This window comes from Strongylocentrotus purpuratus, unplaced genomic scaffold (genome assembly GCF_000002235.5).
Source record: "Strongylocentrotus purpuratus isolate Spur 01 unplaced genomic scaffold, Spur_5.0 spur5_scaffold_15, whole genome shotgun sequence".
Taxonomy (NCBI): Eukaryota; Metazoa; Echinodermata; class Echinoidea; order Camarodonta; family Strongylocentrotidae; genus Strongylocentrotus; species Strongylocentrotus purpuratus.
Window position 1 is genome coordinate 27,316,613 of NW_022145600.1, and position 23,637 is coordinate 27,340,249.

Sequence of the window (23,637 nt, forward strand, 5' to 3'; positions counted from 1 at the left end):
TCCATGCATTGATTTTGTTTCTCCAAGCATTTTCCTTATACTATATCACATTCATGAAAGGCACAATGTACAGCACTGAAATAGATTTTAATATTTTCTGTGATATTTTGCTCTTTCTGCTCTTCTACAATATGTGTAATTCATAGCATTCCAGATCAAAAGATAATTTTAAAAATGCCACAAAAAGAAGACACTGTACTTCTATAGCAATTAGCATTGTTGGTCAATTTAACAAAAGTTTGGTAAAGATATGATAAATGTGATCTAGGACCAAAATAAACAATAAATAAAGAAACAAATTTCTTTTTTTATGATCAGTCTTTCAATAGCCCTGAATTTCCTGGAAGACAATGCTTTCCCTTTACTAATATTCTCTTTTTGTTAACTTCTAATCCACCATTTATTACTGTATATGCAGTCCCAACATGAGCACATGAGGACCATTGGAATAATATATCAAGGTAAAAACCTCTCATATATGTATGAGGCGATAGGCCGCACCCTGAACTTTGACATAAAACATCAAAAATCATAATTCATTTAAAACATTATGTAAAATGTATGTTAATGACAAGTGCAACTTTATGAATGTCAAAGCCTAGCATTATCATTAACTAACAATTGTGTTCATAACATTTACGGTAACTATTGTATTTCATCTTATGTGGTTATTGACAATAGAGACGAGTAAAACCTCGAGATATTGCTTTGGAACAAACTTGTACCTTTTATTAGTCCTCTGCTTTATAACTGAAAATAATATCTAAACCAATACAAAAAACAAACAAAAACTCCATTTGGAATCAGCCAAAATGATTTGTTTTCTCTTTTTACATAGGTAATGGATATACTATCCTGATGACTGCATGGACAAGCAATCACTTAGTTGTCATGTGAACTCATTTAGATTATAATGTCACAAGATTGTTTCACGGAAAGATATAGCAAAGATAGAAGGCAGTAAGGATGGTCTAAACGAAGAGGATGCTAGAGACAAGAAGAAGTTGAGGGAGGGAGTGTCATCATGGGGCAAAAGTCAGTTAGCCCTCGTAAGAGGGAAAATGCTGACTTTGGAATGTGATGATGATGACGATGACGTCGATGCAGGATGTAAAATGTGATATCCAACTGTAAGTGAGAAGCCTCTTATGCTCAAAGAAGTCCATAGTCAATCAACATACATGATCACAGTTTACTACAAGTTTTATAATGTTCTTTTTTATAATGTTTTTTCCTGTAACATGAGAGTAATTTTAATAGTTTCATACTTTTAATTAAATGTAATGTTAATTGTTATTGTATAATTGTTTTAAATGGGGGCACGCTACATGAGTCCTATCTCGCACTCCGGGGCAACGTGTCTGACACGGCCGGTTGTAGCAACTACTCCGAAGATCAAGATACATTAATCTTGACCTTACGAGACACAAACAAATGAACGAATGAAATGTTCTTTGGTCTTGACAATCAAAGGAATGATAAGGCACAAAAGTAGTACTATCGGTAAAAAATCAAATTCAAGGGAGAACACTTCAGCTAAAAGCATCATTCAGCGTCGTCGTCTTCTTCCTTCATTAAATTCATGATGTTCATGGCATCATCCTCCAGACCATGGGATGCCAGGTAGACCTGGAGAAGAGAAAGATGAGAATGGGTTACTGTAACTTCATAAACATATGTGCATATTTAAAACGTGAATGTGGGAGTTCATAAAAGCATACTGCGTTTACTCTAGGTTTAAAATCCCTACTCAGAGGATTAAGTTAGTCCACTGTTTACAGAGCGCCTTGTTTCAAGGTTTCTTTATTTTCACATAATATAACATAATCAAATGAATATGCAATATATACAAATTCAATAACATGATATTAACCAAAGATTCAATAAATGATTATACAATTATTCAAATAAATTATTCATGATTGGCACAGAGGTAAAACAAAGTGGAGGAGTCTATTAAAAAAGCATGGCTTGTATTTTATAGACCTTGAGAACAAAAAAAGTTACAATTGCTCTGTAAAATAATTAGAAAATATATGCATAAAAATGCTTAGGTACATGTAATCCTACACCCTCCCCCCCCCCCCCCTACGCTACAAAAAGGTTGTCTTTAACATTGGTGTATATACAACAAAATTAAAAATTGTATTATTTACTTTTTACTTCAGGTGAAGAATTGTCACTTGAAAAGGAACAAAGTTTATAGTACAGGTAACAAATCTAGAAATGCTAGAAATTGGCAACCACAAAATGGAGGTTCGTTCCTAACCTTTAAGAGCTCCATGCCTGTTGATTCGTGTGCAGCCGGTGAGACAGGGTAGTAGACATGAAAAACATTCACAAGGTTGATGGCATCAGATAACCTGTGTTATAAAGAAGACAAATATTAGGTGCAACAAGCTCTCAACAATTCTATTTTAACCACGTACCATAAGATTTAGAGTAAATAAAAAGCCTTTATGTTAGTAATTGCCATATGCCCTCATGGTGACCATATGGCAGGAATACTTCCCAGGAGGTGGAGATGATGCACGTTGTGCATGAATAAATCCAATGACCGGGGGAAAAATATCTGTAAGGGGCATAGAGATGCTGGGTATTTTGTATCAAGCGCTATATAAATCCAGTCCTGATTATTAATTTCTTGAAGGTCATGTTCAATACACACTGGTCAAGAAATATTGATATCTACAACGAAAGAAATACCAAATGAAGCACATGATGTAATGTACTTGCAATGAATTTCAGAGTCATGAAATCAACAAGCAATAAATAATCAATGTTTATTCCACCTGTCAATCAAATCGTGAAATCTACTCTCAGGCAGGATGAAATCTACAAGCAATGAATAATCAATGTTTATTCCACCTGTCAATCAAATCGTGAAATCTACTCTCAGGCAGGATGAAATATACAAGCAATGAATTTTGGGATGGCCAGTGAAATATACACTTAAGTTGTAAACAAAGAGGAATGCAGGTCACAGTTTGGGCCTTGAATATGCTTGGAATATTTGCTTCAAATGATGGGAAGTGGATACTTGCTTTATGTGTTTTAAAATAAACTTTCCCTTTATACAATGAGACAATATTTATACCATTGTGCTAGCTTTAGTTCAGGTTTATGATAGTATAGTAAGTCAACTGGTTTATGGAGTGCCAAGTCAACCATTTCATCCCATAAAAATAAGTACAATACTGAATTAATTGAAAAACAAAAGTCATGTCATTACAAAATTGATTTCTAATTTCATGACTGGATTCTTGTCAAAGAATAACAGGTATTTGTACAGAATAAAGATCTTGACACTTGGTACTCCGTAAATCACTGGACTAAGTTCAACCTGGGTATAGTTTCACAAAACCATCATAAGAACGATTCACCGACATCCCAATGAAACTTGTGTTAATTTTAATACATGCGTTTCAATGGGATGGTGGTGAACTTGTTCTTAGGACAGTTTCATGAAACGATCCCCAGATTTCCCTTTAATAGTCCACCATTATGAATGTATGCCTGGGAGTTTTGTACCTGTCTGCTTGTATTGTCCTTTGGACTAGCTCCTGGAGCTGATCGTGCTTTGCCAGATGGTGGACCAGTCCCATGAAGTGCTTGGTCTCTAGAAGGAGTTCATACATGCCCTTTGATGCTATGTGTCTGAAAGCTTCAGCGACAACCTATCAACAACAAAAAGACAGAAAAATAGGGGTATATCTCTTACAGGGCTCTGCGCCAACAATTTTCCACAGGGGCTCTATAATGAAGGCTGGACATTATTTAATCAGTCAAAGAGGCACATTTCTATTAAAGATATCCACCAACGTAACCTTAACCCTAACCGTACTGTATGGAAATAAGCAACCTGAGTTATATACTGGCGTTTTTCAGAAACATGCCTTTACACCTGATTAAATAATGCCTACCATAATGAAGACCCCCTGTTAAAAAAGGTTTAAGTTTTGGGGATCCAGCGTTAAATTTTGGGTGGCCCATGTGAACATCATTCATGTTGGTTTCAAGCACAACCTTGTGCTTTCAATTTTTTTTATAGTTTAAACTGATAAGAAATTTACTGAAGAATTCTTTATTGTTGTATGTCATGTTTTCATATATTCAATTTCTATACGTAGATGGTATACTTACAATTAAGAGGAGACAAAGAAAAATTGAATGACAAGAACTGCTCCAAGCAGTCTTCATATATAAACTAAACATTTTTTTAATACAAACCTGATCTTTAATCAAATAACAATAAAAAGATGACAATGGCTTACATGTTCATGTTCTGGTAGGGGTTGTTTCTTTTCCATAAGTTGAGACAGAGAATCTAAGATAATAACATGACGTGTATCCAAGAGGGTCTGTAAAGGAGCAAACAAAACAAAGTTAATTCTCCTCCTCAATCGTATTAAAACAGATTTTAGTTAATTTCAGAGAACAATCCCATATATTGCATTATAAAAACAGTTGTATATTAGAACAAAATGTCTTTCATTAGTATAACATTCAATCTTAATCATTTGGTTATTTAAAATACAGGCACCAAATGATCGGTCAATGTAAGTAGAAATTAATATGAAGCAGGAGATTTCTTACATCAATCTGAGTGTCTCTCTTGGTTTTGTCTGGTATGTGTAGAAGGCAAGCCAGGGCCTCTGCATGCATATCGACCCTCAGAAACTGACAGCTAAGCCGTATGAAATCAAGGTCATACAGGACTGGACACCTAACAAACAAATTAAACACAAATGAACAGTGACTAAAATAACGTTTCATCTTTGTCAACCCCTTGTGAACCCTGGGAGGCTAATCCTGCCCAAGAACACGAGTATTTAACTTTGTATTAGGATTCAGGATTACAAATTGGAACATATATATTCCTAAAACTATTTTCCAAGTTTGAATAGCTGAACATAAAAAATGCATTCAAAGGTATTTAATGCTTCATTTGACAATGAAAAAAGCAGTATAATAAAAAATTAAACTCTCGAAAGACAATTTTAGACAGTTGTTCAGAAATACTGAGACACAGGGGGGTTAAAAATAAAACAAAGAGCTTTCCTTACACTGTGCCACTTTAGAGACAGCTGCCAATAAATACATGCTTTAATTTTGACAATGCATGTTGAAAGATGTATACGGTAATATAATATTTTTCATATTTCATTATCAATAATACTTGTACTTATAATTGAAGTGATTTATTAATACAAATTTAATCACAGCCACAAGCCAAATCACAAAATCTTTCACAGGGTAAACAAAAAATGTATACAATCATGACAATCAAAAAGTAGGTGCACAAATAATAGAGAACAAGATAATCTATAATAATTATATCCATTTTCTGTTTCTCTGTTACAGACAACAAATCAAAAGATGTCCAGTCTTGTCTAGACAGAAAGTGGACAAAGTGACATTTGTTCTAGCAATGACCTGTGACCCTAATGCATGTTATGTCAAAAATGATAGGACCTGACTTACTTCTGTACTAGTGACAGCACATTTCTACACCTCTCCGATTGTTCCTCACTCAGTGGCGTACAGACTGCAAAGAAACATCGGTTGGAAGATTAATAGTCCAGTCAAAAAAGCAATTTAATCAAAACGAATTGGAAAAGAATATATTCCACTGCATAGTATGTAAATTAAAGGGGATGGAATGAATCTAAAAATGTTTTCACTGTGTTTACTGACCTTATAAACATCACTTAAAAAGCCTGTCTGCACTACTTGCACCCTCTATATAGCATACAATGCCTAAGTGGTACCTGTTGGTCCCCCATGGTCCCCTTTTTCTTATGTTAATTGAGAGCTGATTTGATGAAATAACCACCTGTCAGTGACCACGACATGGACGTCTATTCCCTCCTGGCCAAACTAGTGCAGACAGGCTTCAAGTATAGCACTCAAAGTGAAATATATGAATTTTCTAATTTGGCAACTCAAGAACTTGTAGGAAAAGGCATCCAGTACGAGAATCAAAAGCACCAGTATATAAAGTGAGAGTGGGGTGGTGAGCACTAGATGGTGGTGGTGGTTGGTGGTGGTGGTTATTTTACCTGACTGCTAAGAAAGCATAAAAGCTTGTAAGTAAGCAACCAGACGGCCGACGGCTTTAGGTCCTCTCAGACGGACCTGGTAATGAGGATTAATGCCTTACCAAAGGGCACTAGCGCATCGCCTTGGTTTCGAACCCGGGTCACCGGATCATGAGACCACTGCTCTACTGACTGAGCTATTGCGCCTCCTTATGAGATACTCACTTGACATGAACGGAGTAGCGAGGATGACAGACCACACCTTAGGCAGACACTGAATGGACCTCAGTTCCCTTAGCCCAGCTAGTTGGACCAATACATACTCCAAATAATCCAGCTATGTTTGGATTCAACAACATTTATAAAAACAAAAGACAAATATTAGCAGTCATATCAAAAAGAAACATGTGTAATGTGGTAGAGTCAAACCTGCTTTTAGTGACCACCTGTCTACAAAGACCACATTTCTTTTTCCCTTGAAATTGGTTTCTCATTGAAACATGTACTAAAGGAACCTGTCTACAAAGACCACTTTGTGTGGTTACCTTGGGCAGTCCCTATAGACAGGTTTTATCGTATTTGTACATTGGGTGAAAATCTCAATATATTGGACCAGTCTGTATATGAGATTAGTTTAATAGCACATTGCAAAATAACAAAAGACACTTTAAACAGACAAAGATTTCCTTTGTACATTTCAGAATAACAACTCTTAAAGTAATAGGTGCTGTGTAAATACACAACAACATTTTGTTAATAGGTTGATGACAATTACATTATTTTTCTATGAAATTGTGATTATCACTTCACAAAATAAAGTAAAACTACCTATTCAAAAGGGAGGAACATAAAAAAATACAGCCAAACCTGCTTTATTGACCACCTGTCTAGAAAGACCACAGTTTTTGTTTCCCTTGAAATTGGTTTCTCATTTAAACATGTACTAAAGGAACATGTCTACAAAGACCACTTTTGTGTTTCCCTTGGGCAGTCTTTATATACAGGTTTTATTGTATCTGCATATACTGCATATAATTGAGACACCAGCTAAATCTTTAAGAGCTGAGCCCCTTTTGAAATAACACTATTACTATCACCATCCATTTATAGAGAGTCTTTCAAGACAGTGTATATTATTTACCATTCCAAATTTCTGCAGCTGCTGGAGCATACTGTTCCAGAGATGTTTGTCATGGACCTCGTACTCTAGACAAAGCTTGGCAATCAGCTGAACACTCTGAGGATAAAAGAATTATGAAAGAATAAAACATGTACTTGTACAGCTTATCCCATGATACTTCTGAACAATTTCAGGTAGAACAGAGTTTAAAACTTTATGGCAATTGCCACACTCCACGCAGGTGAGGTAAATGGTTACCTGCCAGGAATAGATTCCTTGCAATGCTCGAGCACTGTAACAGCAGCCGTGCTAAAACCAGGGTAATGATAATGGAGCATCAGGAGTGGCAATGTGCCAGACATAAGCGCTATCAAGACTTCACTATTATCATTATTATTATAATTAACCACTGAAATACAGATACTCACTCTTATAGGTTTGACTATGAAAACCCCTTATTTTCTAAATGAAATTTTAATCAAGTTCAGGAACTGTACGCTTTGACATTATTGCACATTATATCCAAGATGGACGAGGACAAAATAATCTTAAGAAGACAAAAAATGGTGTCGTGAAATATTCTCTGTGATACATCATCATGAATTTGGATTAAGAGTAAAAATGAAAATCTTTAACTTCCAATTTTCATCATGATGCAGGCTGTAGGTTAGGGTTAGGGTTCATGTTAGGTCTGAGTTAGAAGTAAGCAAAACAAGTTTGTAGAACCAGTGAAGAGAGGGTGTCATAGGACCTCCTATGGGGCGTTGCAAGAAAGTTGCAAACAATTGCAAATCCCCAAAATCAAGCGTAAGTCTTGCGATTCATTGCAAATTTGCAATTGATCGCAACTCAACTTTCTTGCATTGCCCCATTAGTAAGAGAGAGAGAGAGAGGGGGGGATGTTATTGTTAAAACTGTAATCTTAACAAAATCCTAGGAAAATTAGGAGACTAGTGCAACAAAGTTGAGTTGCAATCGATTTCAAATATCAGTTGCAAATTTTGTATCTTGCAATCGATCGCAATTTTCTTGCAACACCCCACTACTCACCCTGGGCTCATGGTTGTGGTTCTTCCATAGACCCCTGACCAGACTGGCCTTGTTAGAGGATGTCAATGTGGACAGATCCATGGCAATGTTGAGAGCCTCAAACTCACTCAGATACACCAGATTCTTCAAGTACTCTCTGTCAAAGGACATTAGTATTTAAAGGCATCGTTTTACAATATTAAATCTGAGATGCATGGCCCTACGAGTTATCAGTGTTTGTGATATGGTGTAATATTGAAGCCCTAAAAAAATTGCGCTTCAAATTTCGAAATGATCATGAAGTGCCTCAAAAAAGTAAAAAACTTTACCATACTCATTTTTCCAAATAGACTGACCTAAAGGTTTATAATTATGATTGCAGCATGAGCTAAATCCAGGATTTTGTTTCAGAATCTGAGGCAATGTCACCAAGTCACTTTAATGTAAGAGATCATAGTTGATTGTTGGTTATTCATGAGGATTTATGATCCCATTCACATTATAGTACGATACATAATATTTTTATTTCCTTCTCTATCCCTTCTCACTGTAAAATGCAACAAACTCAAAGAGGGAAATCAGAATGCCAGAGAGAATTTAAGAGATTTTTAATGATATACCTGTATCATTGATCAATTTAAACTGATTCGCATTGTAGATTTAACAATTTTTAATGTATTGTCAACAAAACACATCATATTTTCACTTCTTTAAATATATGGTATCATAATTTGGTCAAATGTTCCAAGCTATTTCTAGTTATATTTGTAATATGAGAGAACTTCAGGAGCAAACGATCCAATGCATTGCTACAATGGCATTTTTTCACTTATTTATAAAAAAGAATGAAAAGATATTTCAAAAATTTCCCAAAACCTTGCTCAACCTTCTCTTTACAGTCTCATTACATACCTGAGCTCAGAGGCAGACTGTTTGGAGACTTGAGAAATGACAGCATCATCGGAGAGAGAGAAGAGACAACGTAGTGCCCTCACCTGGCACCCTGTAGTGACGTGAGTCGAGGTTTGCTAGAAAGAAAAAAAGCATGGTGGCTCAGTCGTTAGAGCGCCCGCCTTATGAACGGGAGGTCGTGGGTTCGAACCCCGGCCGAGTCATACCAAAGACTTATAACAGTGGGACCTTCTGCCTTCTAGCTAGGCGCTCAGCATATTAGATTGGAGAAGGGTAGTAATAACATATTATGTTATGCAGGGCCCGCTGGAAGAGCAGTTTCATAACTGAAGTGGCTACCCTGGGTAAATAAAACGTTATTATTATTATTACAATACATCATCGATACTTGTAAAATCCCATCGTCATTCCACCTCAATCATAAATACATGTATATTATTTTCGATGCAAGACTATATCTTTGTTTTTGTTTTTTGTCAACTTAACAATTATTGTATTGATTTTTGTATGAGTATATGTATAATAATAATAATAATAATAATAATAATAGCCTAATAGTCCACTCCAAATTTTATTAAACCGAAACGGAATTTTCATTGTTTAATGGACAATAAATATGAACCTTATGAACCTTATGAACGACATTACAACAAGAGTCATACTTCTCTTCATGAGAGATTCAACACTGCACAATAGAATCGGGGAGCAGTATTTGCTAAATTTTAACCACAAATATTGCTGCTCCTTTATGGATATGTTAGCAAAAGCAGCAAATGTGAAAGGGTATTATCAAATCACGAAGTATTTTCCTGTCTGATATTTCAGAGCTATTCTACAGGTTTTTACCCTAGTAATGAGATCTAGGAATATAACACACTGCTTTTAACATGACCGGTAAGCAAGGAAAATACGATACCAAAATCCTGAACCAGTGCAAATCAGCAATTTGACGGTATGAAAAGGGTATTGAAAGAATGTTATTTGATTTATCAAAAGTAAATCTGTCAAAAGCAACAATAGAATTTTGTGTATTTGTGAGAAAAAATTGTATTTCACATGAATATTATGAATTTCAAGTTCCATTTCCAAAACAGCCTGGACAATTTCCTCATTCTTATTCAAACAAATCATTGGATTAAGAGAAAGAATGACTGGATGTTGAGACAAAGAGCCACAAAATAAAAACACAAAGAAAATTACCTTGAATGCAACATTCAGTAAGAAGAGGACTGTACTCTCTGGATTCTGTCTCTGCAGCAGATATTTCAACCTAGATATTGAAGCAGGAGAAAATTGATTTTTATTTAAGTTTAAAATTATGCATACTTTATCAATCATCAAAATGACGGACAGGCACACATGACATTGAACAGGGATGCCAAGCACATTGATCTTTGTTGACGTGGTGGCACAGTCATGGACGGAGGCCCCATGTGCAGGAGAATCACAACCTATGCACATTGAGAACCCACAACATACTTTGTGGAAGAGTAGGGGGACACCCTGGTGAAGTATCCCCCCCCAAAAAAAAATAATAATAATAAATAAAATAAATAAAAAAAAAAAAAAAAAAATCCTAATAATAATAATAATAACAGCCTTATAGTCCACTCCAAATTTTATTTAAACCGAAACAGAAATTCTTTTTGCCCAATTGATCGTGAGCCCGGCAGCCACTGAGCAGCACCAGATCGACATTGCTCTATCCCTTACTGTTGAACGCCAAACAAGGTAGCAACAACTCCCATCTTTTAACGTCTTTTGGTATGACGCGGTCAGGGTTTGAACCCACGACCTCCTGGTTGTGAGGCGGACACTCTACTGACTGAGCCAACACTCCGGTAATCAAGATAAACATGAGGGTTAAAGTGATTAAGTTATAGCGATTGAGGGTTAAAGTGATTAAGTTATAGTGATTGAGGGTTAAAGTGATTAAGTTGTAGTGATTAAGTTATAGTGATTGAGGGTAAAAGTGATAAAGTTATAGTGATTGAAGGTTAAAGTGATTAAGTTATATTAATTGAGGGTTAAAGTGATTAAGTTATAGTGATTGAGGGTTAAAGTGATTAAGTTATAGTGATTGAGGGTTAAAGTGATTAAGTTATAGTGATTGAGGGTTAAAGTGATTAAGTTATAGTGATTGAGTGCTAAAGTGATTAAGTTATAGTGATTGAGGGTTAAAGTGATTAAGTTATAGTGATTGAGGGTTAAAGTGATTAAGTTATAGTGAATCGAGGGTTAAAGTGATTAAGTTACAGTGATTGAGGGTTAAAGTGATTAAGTTATAGTGAATCAAGGGTTAAAGTGATTAAGTTACAGTGATTGAGGGTTAAAGTGATTAAGTTATAGTGATTGAGGGTTAAAGTGATTAAGTTATAGTGATTGAGTGCTAAAGTGATTAAGTTATAGTGATTGAGGGTTAAAGTGATTAAGTTATAGTGAATGAGGGTTAAAGTGATTAACTTATAGTGATTGAGTGTTAAAGTGATTAAGTTATAGTGATTGAGGGATAAAGTGATTAAGTTATAGTGATTGAGGGTTAAAGTGATTAAGTTATAGTGATTGAGGATTAAATTGATTAAGTTATAGTGATTGAGTGCTAAAGTGATTAAGTTATAGTGATTGAGGGTTAAAGTGATTAAGTTATAGTGATTGAGGGTTAAAGTGATTAAGTTATAGTGATTGAGGGTTAAAGTGAGGGTTTTAAGTTATAGTGATTGAGGGTTAAAGTGATTAAGTTATAGTGATTGAGGGTTAAAGTGATTAAGTTATAGTATTGAGGGTTAAAGTGATTAAGTTATAGTGATTGAGGGTTAAAGTGATTAAGTTATAGTGATTGAGGGTTAAAGTGATTAAGTTATAGTGATTAAAGATAATGGTGAGTTCTAGTAATGCGATTGCATTGTAAAAGAAAAGGTGTGGAATGGATCAGAAACAGTTGATCATGTAGAATGTAAGTATCGGTGTGCACTGCAAGGTTCTGGAGTCATCAAAATCATAATAAATTTGGCCGAGTCTTGGTAAAGTAACAAGCACTGTACACAGAAAGCTGTATATGGGACACCACACATGGTGTCGGGGCTAGTACTACCTTGATTTCCTTGTCTTGCTATGCTCATTACTCAGCCAGTATACATTTTCTTCCAAAATTGTTTGGCACATGTCATTTATTTGTAATCTTGAACATTCAGTGCAAGTTTCATTTGATTCTGTGAGAATTAATTTTCTTTTTTTTATCAGAACTGGAGTTTATCTTTAAAGTGATTAAGTTATAGTGATTAAGTTGTCCCCCACCCACTGCCAGGCACAGGTGATGCTGAATACTATGAGGAGAGGGAGGAGGAGAAAGTGAAAAAAGAGAGAAGAAAAAGGAGGAAGAGGAAGACTAGAAGCAGTGGGAAGAGAATACGGAAAAACAGAGAGAGGAGAAGGAGATGTTTGAAAAGGAAAAGGAACAAAGTGAGATGGAAAAGAGGAAAGTGAGATGGAAAAGAGGAAAATGAGATGGAAAAGAGGAAAGTGAGATGGAAAAGAGGAAAGTGAGATGGAAAAGAGGAAAGTGAGATGGAAAAGAGGAAAGTGAGATGGAAAAGAGGAAAGTGAGATGGAAAAGAGGAAAGTGAGATGGAAAAGAGGAAAGTGAGATGGAAAAGAGGAAAGTGGTGAAGGAGAGGAGGTGGAGGAGAACAAGGAGAAGATAAGGGAAAGAGATGAATAGGAAGAAATGAGGAGTAGATAGAGGATGTGGAGGAGGAGAATGAGGAAAATAAACAGGAGTAGGAGGAGAAGGAGAAGAATAAGTAGATCATTACCTCATGAGACTTCTCTCTTCTTCTGGAATCTCATCCTCTCCTGATGACCCAAATGAGAAGTTCATGGTCTACGAGTGAATGACAAAAACGCAACGCAACACATAATATATTTTCTTTAGTTTGGTGATCTAGGCATAATATCTATTTCATTTTTAGCATACTTCACAATGCATATCTGTATCTCCCATTCTGTTTCAAAACAAACCAACAACAACAAAAAAACAAGATAAAAACAAAATAACTCCCCATTACTTCTTCCCAGTACATTATACCAGTGCACCCATTTTTCTACAGGGGAGCCTCAGTACAAAGATCTAAAGAACACTGTTATAACAAACTAGTGGGAACATCAGTACAAAGAACACTGTAATAAATTCAAATTACAAGTAAGCAATTTTGCTGGTCCCACTTCCTTGGTCTTTTAATAGTTTTTAGCCCCTGATATACCAAGGTTTCAACACAAAAAGGAAATTACTACAGTCGCAGGAAAAACTAGATGGAATTCGACTGCGCGCAGTCGAAAATGATGCCTCCGTCATAGAGCAATTTTACAAACCGAAACAGAAGAAATTGTTCAAATTCAAGTTCAATTGTAATCCATTAACATGTTCTCAGAATATTGTGATTACAAGCGATTTCTCATATACATATATGACCCTTTGATCTTTGACCTCATGACCCTAAAATCTACTCAGTTCATTGGCTCTGCAAGATTTTTTGAGTTAAATAGTAATCCATCTGTCAGTTCTAATGAGAATGCGTCCACAAGCTATTTTTGCATACATAATGAGCCCATGACCTTTGTGATCTTATGAACCATTCATTGGCTCTGCAAGATACATAAATGATCTAAGTTTGGCAGGAATCCATCAATCTGTTCTAATGATAATACGATCACAAGCTATTTTTGCATACATAATGAGCCGCATGACCTTGACCTTTACCTCATGACCCCAAAATCTAATCAGTTCATCAGCTCTGCAAGTAACATACATGACCTAAGTTTGGCAGGAATCCATCAATCGGTTCTTGAGATAAGGCGATCACGAGCTGTTTTTGCATACACAATGTGCGCTGTGACCTTTGACCTCGTGACCCCAAAATCTAATCAGTTCATTGGCTTTGCAAGATACATACATGACCAAAGTTTGGCAGGAATCCATCAATCGGTTCTTCAGATAACGCGATCACAAGCTGTTTTTGCATACATAATGAGCCCTGTGACCTTTGACCTCGTGACCCCAAAATCTAATCAGTTCATCAGCTCTGCAAGATACATACATGACCAAAGTTTGGCAGGAATCCATCAATCGGTTGTTCAGATAACGCGATCACAAGCTGTTTTTGCATACATAATGAGCCCTGTGACCTTTGACCTTTGACCTCGTGACCCAAAATGTAATCAGATTGTTTTCCTATAGTGATACACACTATCACTAAGTTTGAAGTTTAAATCTCCAGTGGTTCTTGAGATATCATGATAACAATCTCAATGTATGGAATTTCATAAGTTGACCTCTGTGACCCTTGACCTTTGACATACGTGCTCCAAAATCTAATCAGATCGTCTTCCTATGGTGATACATACTATCCTTAAGTTTGAAGTTTAAATCTCAAATGGTTCTTGAGATATCGCGCTAACAAACTCAATACAAGGAATTTCATAAGTTGACCTCTGTGACCTGTGACCTTTGACCTACGTACTCCAAAATCTAATCAGATTGTCTTCCTATGGTGATAAATACTATTCCCGAGTCTTAAGTTTAAATCTTAAATGGTTCTTGAGATATTGTGATAACGGTCAAACGGGACGTACGGACGGACGTACGGACGGACAACCCGAAAACATGATGCCTCCGGCACCACCTTCGGTGGCGGAGGCATAAAAATTGTTATAACACAGTCCCGCTTTAATCGTCATTTCATGATTAAATATTTTTCAAATATCTGGAAGGTAACAAACCGTTTCTTCTTGTTTGCTCATGACAGGTTGAGGCATCCATTGTTCCATCAGATGAATTCTAATCTTCTCTAAATTACTGTTGTTTATCTTGGCAATCTCCTCCACTGCAGCATTGATATCTAGTGCACAGAATAAACAAATAAAATAAATAATGGAGTTAACATATTTAAAGCGTATATGTAATTACATATATTGTAACCCTGATTTTTTGCTTGATTTTAGTTGTTAGTATAGATATCTTGACTGCTATGAGAGGCATTGCTGTTTCTATAGGCTCAAGGGGAAGTTACATCCTGATATGCCCCCGAGGCCCGTCATTTGCCTGGGTGGCAATTTTAGTAAAGAAATCAGTATCCTGGGAGCCAGATATTACAGACAATCAGGGAACAATCAAAGTTAATTTCTAATGGAATCTTACAAAGATTCCGAAACCTTATGTTGATGAATTAATGGTTGCGAGATTTTTTAGTATGTTTACACAAATTGAAACTTCAATGAGATTACTTACAAATAGCCCCCCAAAACATTATAAAGCAATTATTTGTGTAACAGTCCACGCCCACTGACTGACCACAAAACCATACCTGGTAGGTTATGCTGGTAACCCTGCAGACGCTGCTCAATGCTAGGGTGTTCGTAGAGCTTGAAGATGAGCTTAGCGGGTGTAGCGATCATCTGAACGTGCGAAGGATCGGCCAGGCCATGCCTCCGGAGAGCCTCCTCCGTGCAGACAGCTCGGTGCTCGGCAACTAGACGCTGGTGAGTGGCACAAGCCTTCTGGTGGTCAGGAGTCTGACGTTAACAGGAGGTAAAAGAAAAAAAAATTCTAAGCTTCGTTTACAAAAATTGCCTCAAGAAAACTGCCGTAGTAAAATTTAAAAGACATGTCACCTGTCTGGAGTCCGACAGGTGTTACTCTCATTCTTTAACACAGCATTAATGCCCTTCTGGCTCTGACCTGACAATATTAAAGCGTAATGCACCTTGCATTTCTGTACCTTATCACACAAAAATAAGAGAGTACGCTTTATTATGTGTAAAACCCCTTTATTTATGGCCATTTGCCATTGATTTACACATAAAATATCCCTGTATTTTGTCATGCGGTTTTGGATGAGCCTTTATGGTGTTTTACGGGTCCGCATTTTAAAAACATCTACCGTGCCAATATGTTTCATATTGATCTGATAATGCTCATAAGTTCATTGATCAAAGATTTGATGAATGAACGAAAGGTAGTGCACCAATTCACAGACATACACGATAAATGCGTTTTGTGGATCACCCATCTGAAAACAATATTCTGTTCATTCCAATAAATTTTATGTCATGTTCGTAATAGGGAGGTCATATACTTACCCCTTCTTCACTTAACTCTTGCCATCTACTAGCTAGTCGCTCACACATCTTCAGAGCCATCTCCTTCTGTTTGCCTGGAAATTCAAGATGAATATTTATATAATATTGGATTGCTTTGAGTCAGAGTGAGATACAGGAAAATATAACAATTTGGATCCTCGCAATTGATATCACATGATGAGCTCTGGACCAATTACATCTCGGTATCTGTCTAAGCTATCTAATATAAGATATATTGCTTGAGCTATGACCATATTGGACGAGTCCAATATTGTTATAGCGAGAGCAATATATTCTTATTCTTGTATCACACAAAAACAAAGCCATACAATATCATTATTGCGTCACTGTTGATAATGTCCTGAATATGAAACAACACATCAGGAATACTTGTCGGACGGCTGCCTTTGGTTTCTCCAGGATTAGTAAACTTTGTAAATATTTGGACAGACAGTCTACAGAACGATTGATTCACGCTTTTGTGACTTCTCATTTAGATTATTGTAACGGATTGTACTTTGGCTTACCAAATTCTACCATTTCTCCACTCCAACATATTCAGAACATGGCAGCCCGTCTCATTACCAAAACCAGGAAATATGAACACATAACTCCTATTCTTAGACCTCTTCATTGGCTACCTAATTTAACTTGCATTCAATTTAAGATTCTTTTGTTAGTATTCAAAATTAAACATGGTTATGCTCCATCATATCCATCATATCTAAGCGACCTTCTCAAACCTATTGTTCCATCACGTTCATTACGGTCAACTACACATGCTAATTTCCAATACGCCAAACCAATACCCGCTATGGTGATCGTACATTTGCTATTGCAGCTCCTAAATTATGGAACAGTTTACCAATTATTATTTGTCAATCCCCATGTGTAGTCTTTCAAGGCAAGTTTTAAGTATTTTTTGTTTAAATAGTAATTTATAGGGCAATTTTGTTTAGTAAGTTTTTAATTATCTGTAAAGTTGTTATTAGAATTATATATTATTATTGCTGTATGTTTATTTTACGTTGTACCTTGATATGTTAAGCGCTTAAAAACATCGTATTAAGTGCTTTATAAATGTAATTTATTATTATTATTATGACTAGCGAAATAACAAAATTTGATAATCAAGCAATATTGTATCGACAGTTGAAGTTCCGGGATGACAAAGCAATGCCAAAACAATATTGATCTGTCATCGGGGTACTGCGCTAAAGACATCAAATACACTGATTTATTGTACCACTTGGTACAAAATGCCTCTCCATGATTGCTCCATGAAAGAATCTAGATTCCTCCCCGACTCCCTAGCTTCTCTTCATCTTCCTATTTTTTAATAATCGAAAAGGCATTTACTCTATCTATCTTTTAATACAGAGTTAACACCCTTCCGGCTCTAAAAAGACAATATTTGGATATGTTTGTAGATCTAAACACGACAGGTTTGGTAGATTGCATTTCATTGGTTTCGCAATCATTCCAGACACAAGAACATTAAATCAGCAGATAATTTCAAAAACATTTTCTGTATTGAACAAAGAAGGTTATTATTTTGAATGCTCGTGCACACAATAAGCATGAGTGTCACATCATTGCTTTTCATCCAAAAGGATATGCTGACAAATACAGTGAAACCTGTCGATTAAGACCACTCAAACGAGACAAGAAAGGTGGTCTTCATAAGCAAGTGGTCTTTATGTACAGGTTCCGTTAGTACATGTTACAATGAGAAACCATTTTCAAGGGAAACAAAAAGTGTGGTCTTTGTAGACAGGTAGTCTTTGTTGACAGGTACATGTAGTCACTAAAAGCAGGTTTGATTGTACATAGGTCAGACAGGATTACTTACTGACTTGGAGCTCCTTGGCTATGAATCTAGCCGTCACTACGGCCATCTCAGGCTGCTTTACTTTGAGCAGAATGTTCTTGACCTTAGCTAGAGTATCCATGTCCAGCTTACAGGGTGGCCGGAATCCTTTGTCGCCCCCGCCATCTGTCATAAAAAAAAATATGAACTTTTTTTTTCTTCTCATAAATTAGATTCTAGATACGGACAGAAAGGCACATTTTGTCATTGCCGGATGTATCATGTGATGATCTTGCTTTTTTTTTCAAAGTAGAGGTGTCTAGTAAAGATGTAGAGTAATACAATATGCAGGTGAAAAGTGATTTAAGAAATAGCTCAAGTGTAATTTGCAAAATTTGGCAGCTTTGTCAATTATCTTTTGAAGAAAAAAAACCTCCTCTCCTCTTCAAACTGGTGATTATATTTCCAGAGGATGTTACAATCAAAGAAACATGATTTGAAGAAGAAAAAAAGATAGACGGCATTTTTATTTATATGTCATTCACAAGTGGTTGAGAATATGAATTGTGTATGAGAGCAAGCCTAACGAATATCACAAAAAAAAATAAGACAAAAAATGACACTGGCTACGTTAATTTTTGTCTTGCTCATTTATGTGTAAGCTCATGAGTTAAACTCATGAGAGGATACAGGTAATATGACCTTACCTTCATCTGTAGCAACCTTCTGACCCAGCTGTCTTGCCTTGACTATGTTCTGGATTGTGGTTACATACAGCTGATCGGTGGAAAGCTGAAGAGGGAAACAGAAAGTAAAACACAGTGAACAAAAGTACATAATTTTTTATTGTGTAGATGTTTCGTGGTCTAGTGGATACGTCACTAAACTGTGGATCACGTGCTTCGCAGTTCGAGTCCTGCCAGCACTCATGTCCTTTGGCAAGACATTAATCTACATTTGCCACTATCCACCCAGGTGAAGTAAATGGGTACCCGGATTCAGTCAGGGTAACAATATGATACTTTGTAATAAGCGCAGTGGAGAATATTCATATAGTAGCTATTATGCTATATAAATGGACTTATTATCATCATTATCATTGTTAATGGTTAAGATCTTGAAGCCCTTATTTAAGATTTAGTCCCCAAAATGTGCTTAGAAATCACTGTGAACTGTTATCATGCTCGAAATTAGGTTGTAGTAAAGTTTGGTGAGTAAAGAGTAAAGACGTGATTCAAGAAATTGCCCACCAACCCAAACAGAAAGAAGAGACTCACAAATTTATCCCAGCTGTGGGGACATGTGAAGACACGGCTGATGCACATAACACGTATCTTGCAAATTGTACACAACAGGATCGCTTGATTTTAATGTGTTCCGTTACTGCATGTAAATTCTCTATCATATTTTACAGTTCATGTATACTTCTATTCGATTCAATTCATGTGAGGTTTTATTTAAGACTCGTCAAAAAGTCCAAAGACTAAAAATGCAAGTTTACATCAAACATACATGTACAATCATATAAAACAAGCATTCAAAAACATATATATATATATATATATAAATTCTGAAGAATTGCTGAAGAACAGCCTTCAGCTGTGCAAAATGAATCAAATGAAGAGGAACTGACAGGCACAATTTTGTATAAACAATTAAAAAAAAAAAATATAACAAATAATAATTGAAAACTTACCCGTAGTACTTCAGCAATAGGGAGGAGTTCACTCAGAGTGTCTTCACTGAGTTCACGACCTGCAAGTCAGAATTCCCAAACAAGTTAAACAGCATCCATATAACACCTGCACCCTGCTCTTTGTGTTTTAGGATAAGTACTAAACCATTTCTTTGTATGCCAAATTTGGAAGCAATTGGCCAAACTAGGCAATCACCACCAACTAAAATAAGTATAATTCTGCAAATAATAATGCCTCTCAAATTTACCTGTTCTACTTTTATCAACTAATGATTTTCTTAAGGGCAACTATGCCAAAGGTCTGTTTCACTTTTGCTCTTTTATAAATATTAAGAGTAAGTGTATTTTCCACACCAATTAGCTTTAACATAAGCATTTTAACAATCGACATAAATACTCAAAATGTACTTATCACTGTTTAAAAGCTCTGTATTTTTTTTCTTTCAATCTAATCATCTTTTGATATGAACATTCATAATCTACAGAAACACTAGAGAGGTTAAATCACTGTGCTAAAGCTCTCTATGATGAATTCATTTTGAGTTCTTAATAATTCAGTCTGTATATTAAAACTAAAATCAAAGAAAGTAACTCACAGAGAATTTTCCACTGTCCACCTTTCAGCAGAGGATGGAATGGTAGTCTTGTCTTTGAGAGCGGTGGTAGCGGTTTTGTGGTAAGCATCAGCTGAAAGGAAATTTAATGGAAGTTAGAAAATATGACGCAACATGAAATTCCATCGCATAACACTTACTTCCAAATACATATGACAACCTTCTACCCGACAACGTGCAAGCTTTAGTTTCGTTTGAATCTTTAGCTTTTCAGTTATTAGCAGTATTTTACACCTAGTATGTATACCATGGGGACACATATAAGTGATAAATGAAAAGTGATACTAAAAATATTCTTTAAAAGGTGGCTAATCAGCATATTTTTTTTTCTTCAATTATTTAAATTTAGTTTGTCTTTCATTTGTAAATGATGCATCTTGCTGTAGACCAGTGCAATCCACCACCCCTCCTATCTTAAGTGCAAAAGAATGGACTTTGCTTACCCCTTCATCTTCTCCACTCTGTTGAAACATGATCTCATACTCTGACGGGGGCTTACGACGTGTATATGCCTCTAGGTAGTCCAGAAGTTGCAGACCCTACATGTATGTTAAAAAGATCAAAAAAACAAATTCGTATTAAAATTAATAATATTCCTTATACTGCACATACAAATGAAATCAAAAGGCGAGTTCAGCTCGTTTTCTTTTACCTGACTGCTGTTAAAGTATGTGTATGCCTGTAATGTGAGCTGGTTAACTTGCAGACCTATGGCTGTAAAGTCCTCTCTGAGGGACTTGGTAATGACGATTAATGCCTTACCAAAGGGCTCACCCATCGACTTGGTTTCAAACCCGGGCCCTCCCGGTGAAGAGACCACTGCTTTACACTGAGCCATTTTAATTCCTTCACTATCACTTGATATTGGGTACATCATGCATTTTCTATTGAAATCACTAGTGCTTTTGATTTTTTTGGTGATATAAAGAATCTTCAAAAGGTGGAAAAAGAAACAAAACACCCCAAACTGTAAGGCTTTTGTTTATAAAAGTGGACTAAGTTAAACCTGGTAAAACTGACTTATGGAGCATTAGGCTCCTTATACTGTCCAAATTACTGTCTGTACTTGTTTAAGTAAATGAATAATGAATTGAATTAAGTAATGGAATGAAAATGACCAAATTTATTTTATGTTGAGAGCCATGGTAGGGTCGATGTGTGGTGCGAGACCGATAGGTGTCCAGTATAAAGGAGATGAGTGAGCTTATGGAAGTGGTACAGAAAAGTAGATTGAGATGGATGGGTATGTGTTGAGCAGGGAAGATGATGAACGTGTGAAAAGAGCGTGGGATCTGGAAGTGGATGGCATAAGAGGAAAAGGAAGACAGTATATCTCATGGAAAGATATGGTGAAGAAAGAAAGCAGAAGGTGGGTCTGAATGACGTGGACGCTCAAGACAAGAAAAAGTGAAGGGAGGGAGGGAGTGTCATTATGGCGCGAAAGTTCGTAATCCCTGGTAAGAGGCAAAATGCAGACTTTCACAAATGATGATGATGATGATGATAATTAAGTTACAGAATTATGTCTTTTTTTACAGGATGAAATTTACATTAATTACTCCATGAAGCAATGGACTACCCTACCCTGTTAAACCTGGACTAAAGTTAAAATGCTTTCATGAAAAGTAGCCTAAATGTACACACAAACTGTTTATACATACCACCTCAGTAGAATGGGTTTGATCCGTCACATCTAAGCAGCTATCGCTGATGATACCTAGAACTAGGCGAAGCATCTCGTAGTCATAGCAGTCAATCTGTGAATCAAAACATAGGCAAGAACAAAAATGCACAAGAAGTAGTCAAGTTTTGAGTCCAAGCCCCCAATAAAACAATCCCTTTCCATTTGTTTCACACTATTAAAGACGATATGCCAACTCGCAAGTTGAATATGGTCCGATTTGCAAAGCAGCTGCCATCGGGAATAGCTAGAACTAGACAAATCATCATTATGGAAGTAGCAGTCAATCTGTATGTCAAAACAAGGCAAATTCTTGTAAAAAGTGGTCAAGAAGGTGCATGTACAGGTAAATGATGTAGGCAAGTTTCAAGGCCAAGTCCAGAGTAAAACAACACCATTTGTTTTAAGGCATGTTCACATCAATAATTTGATAATACTTTAATACAATACTATACAATTGGAAGAAAATGTTCTGGGTTCAAGAAAATCGATGATGAAGGCTCAATCAGTGAGCACCATACATTTTCTACACATATTGATTTCATATTGTTCACATCCTATCGGTTACCTATTTGACACCTAGATGGAGAGTGGCAAATTTAGATTAATGTCTTGCCAAAGGACATTCCTGCCACGCTGGGATTCGAACAGTGAACCAAGTGATTGTCAGTTTGATGAAGTATCCACTAGACCACGACACCTTCAAGTCATTAATCATTGCAAAAACAAGTTGCAACAATGCCTGTGTGTCTGTAATCCATGAAGATACCTGTACACAAAAAAATTGTCTTGCTATTATACAGAAATTGCTGAAGATATTCACCTTATCTACATTTGCCTTCAGCATCTGAACGAGAGCTCCTCTTTTTTGGATCATAGAAACGGCTGAGAGGATCACTTTCTTGTCCAGAGGCTTTTTGCTGTTGCCATGGTGATCTTCCCTTTCACTGTCACTAGGCAACAGCAGGAGACGAACATACATCATGAGCGCCTCCTGCTCATCTAGTTTGAAATCTCTGTACAAGACAAAACAATCAAGGAAAGAAGCATAAGAGTATTGATTTTTTTTTTATTGGGCTGTTAAGGTACATGTAGTATATGCTTTTAGATAGGCAACCAGTGAACCTAATGCTTAAAGCCTATCTGAGGGACTTGGTACACGTAACTAAATGCTTTATCAAAGGGCAGTAAAGTACCTGCTTGATTTCAGACCTGGGACCTGCCTGTTACAAGATCTACTACTATGCCTTCAAAACACAAAGTATGATAAAGCACAATTGTTCTTTGATTGCAACATGTAGCTTCTCGTCCTTATGTTTCAAAATTTGATTTCTGTCTTCTTATTGTATAAAATATTAAATTGGAAACATCATTTTTATATTTCTTTTGGATGAAATCCAAAATGTGGTGGTTTATTTGTTTGTTTCTTTTATCTGACTTCTAAGAAAACACTGTATGCTTGTAAGTAAGCACCCAGGGGACTGGCGGCTTTACGTCCTCTCTGAGGGACTTGGTAATGAGGATCAATGCCTTACCAAAGGGCACTGGCACATTGACTTGGTTTCAAACCTGGGACCTCCAGGTTACGAGACCTCTGCTC

At 36.3% G+C, this 23,637-nt stretch overlaps 1 protein-coding gene across 1 annotated transcript; it reads right to left on the reverse strand.

Moving 5' to 3' along the window:
• Positions 1–1,446: 1,446 nt before the first annotated feature.
• Positions 1,447–23,050, reverse strand: LOC764818 (kinetochore-associated protein 1). Its single transcript, XM_030986024.1, has 22 exons — positions 22,861–23,050; positions 22,018–22,113; positions 20,800–20,895; positions 20,339–20,429; positions 19,743–19,801; positions 18,754–18,838; positions 18,089–18,232; positions 16,237–16,310; positions 15,462–15,669; positions 14,878–14,996; positions 12,915–12,982; positions 10,303–10,372; positions 9,103–9,218; positions 8,212–8,347; positions 7,183–7,278; positions 6,267–6,378; positions 5,485–5,548; positions 4,597–4,726; positions 4,275–4,361; positions 3,532–3,677; positions 2,270–2,363; positions 1,447–1,629 (listed from the first exon to the last, which is right to left on the reverse strand). The coding sequence occupies exons 1-22, from the start codon at positions 23,020–23,022 to the stop codon at positions 1,546–1,548; spliced, it is 2,337 nt and encodes a 778-aa protein (XP_030841884.1). The 5' UTR covers positions 23,023–23,050; the 3' UTR covers positions 1,447–1,545.
• Between the last annotated feature and the right edge of the window lie 587 nt (positions 23,051–23,637).

Coding starts and splice junctions, on each gene's coding strand:
- LOC764818 (XM_030986024.1), bottom strand. CDS start 23,022: ATGATGTATGTTCGTCTCCTGCTGTTGCCTAGTGACAGTGAAAGGGAA. Junction 6,379..7,182: donor AGCTGCAGAAATTTGGAATG/GTAAATAATATA, acceptor ATCCAAACATAG/CTGGATTATTTGGAGTATGT. Junction 4,727..5,484: donor GTGCTGTCACTAGTACAGAA/GTAAGTCAGGTC, acceptor TTTGTTTGTTAG/GTGTCCAGTCCTGTATGACC.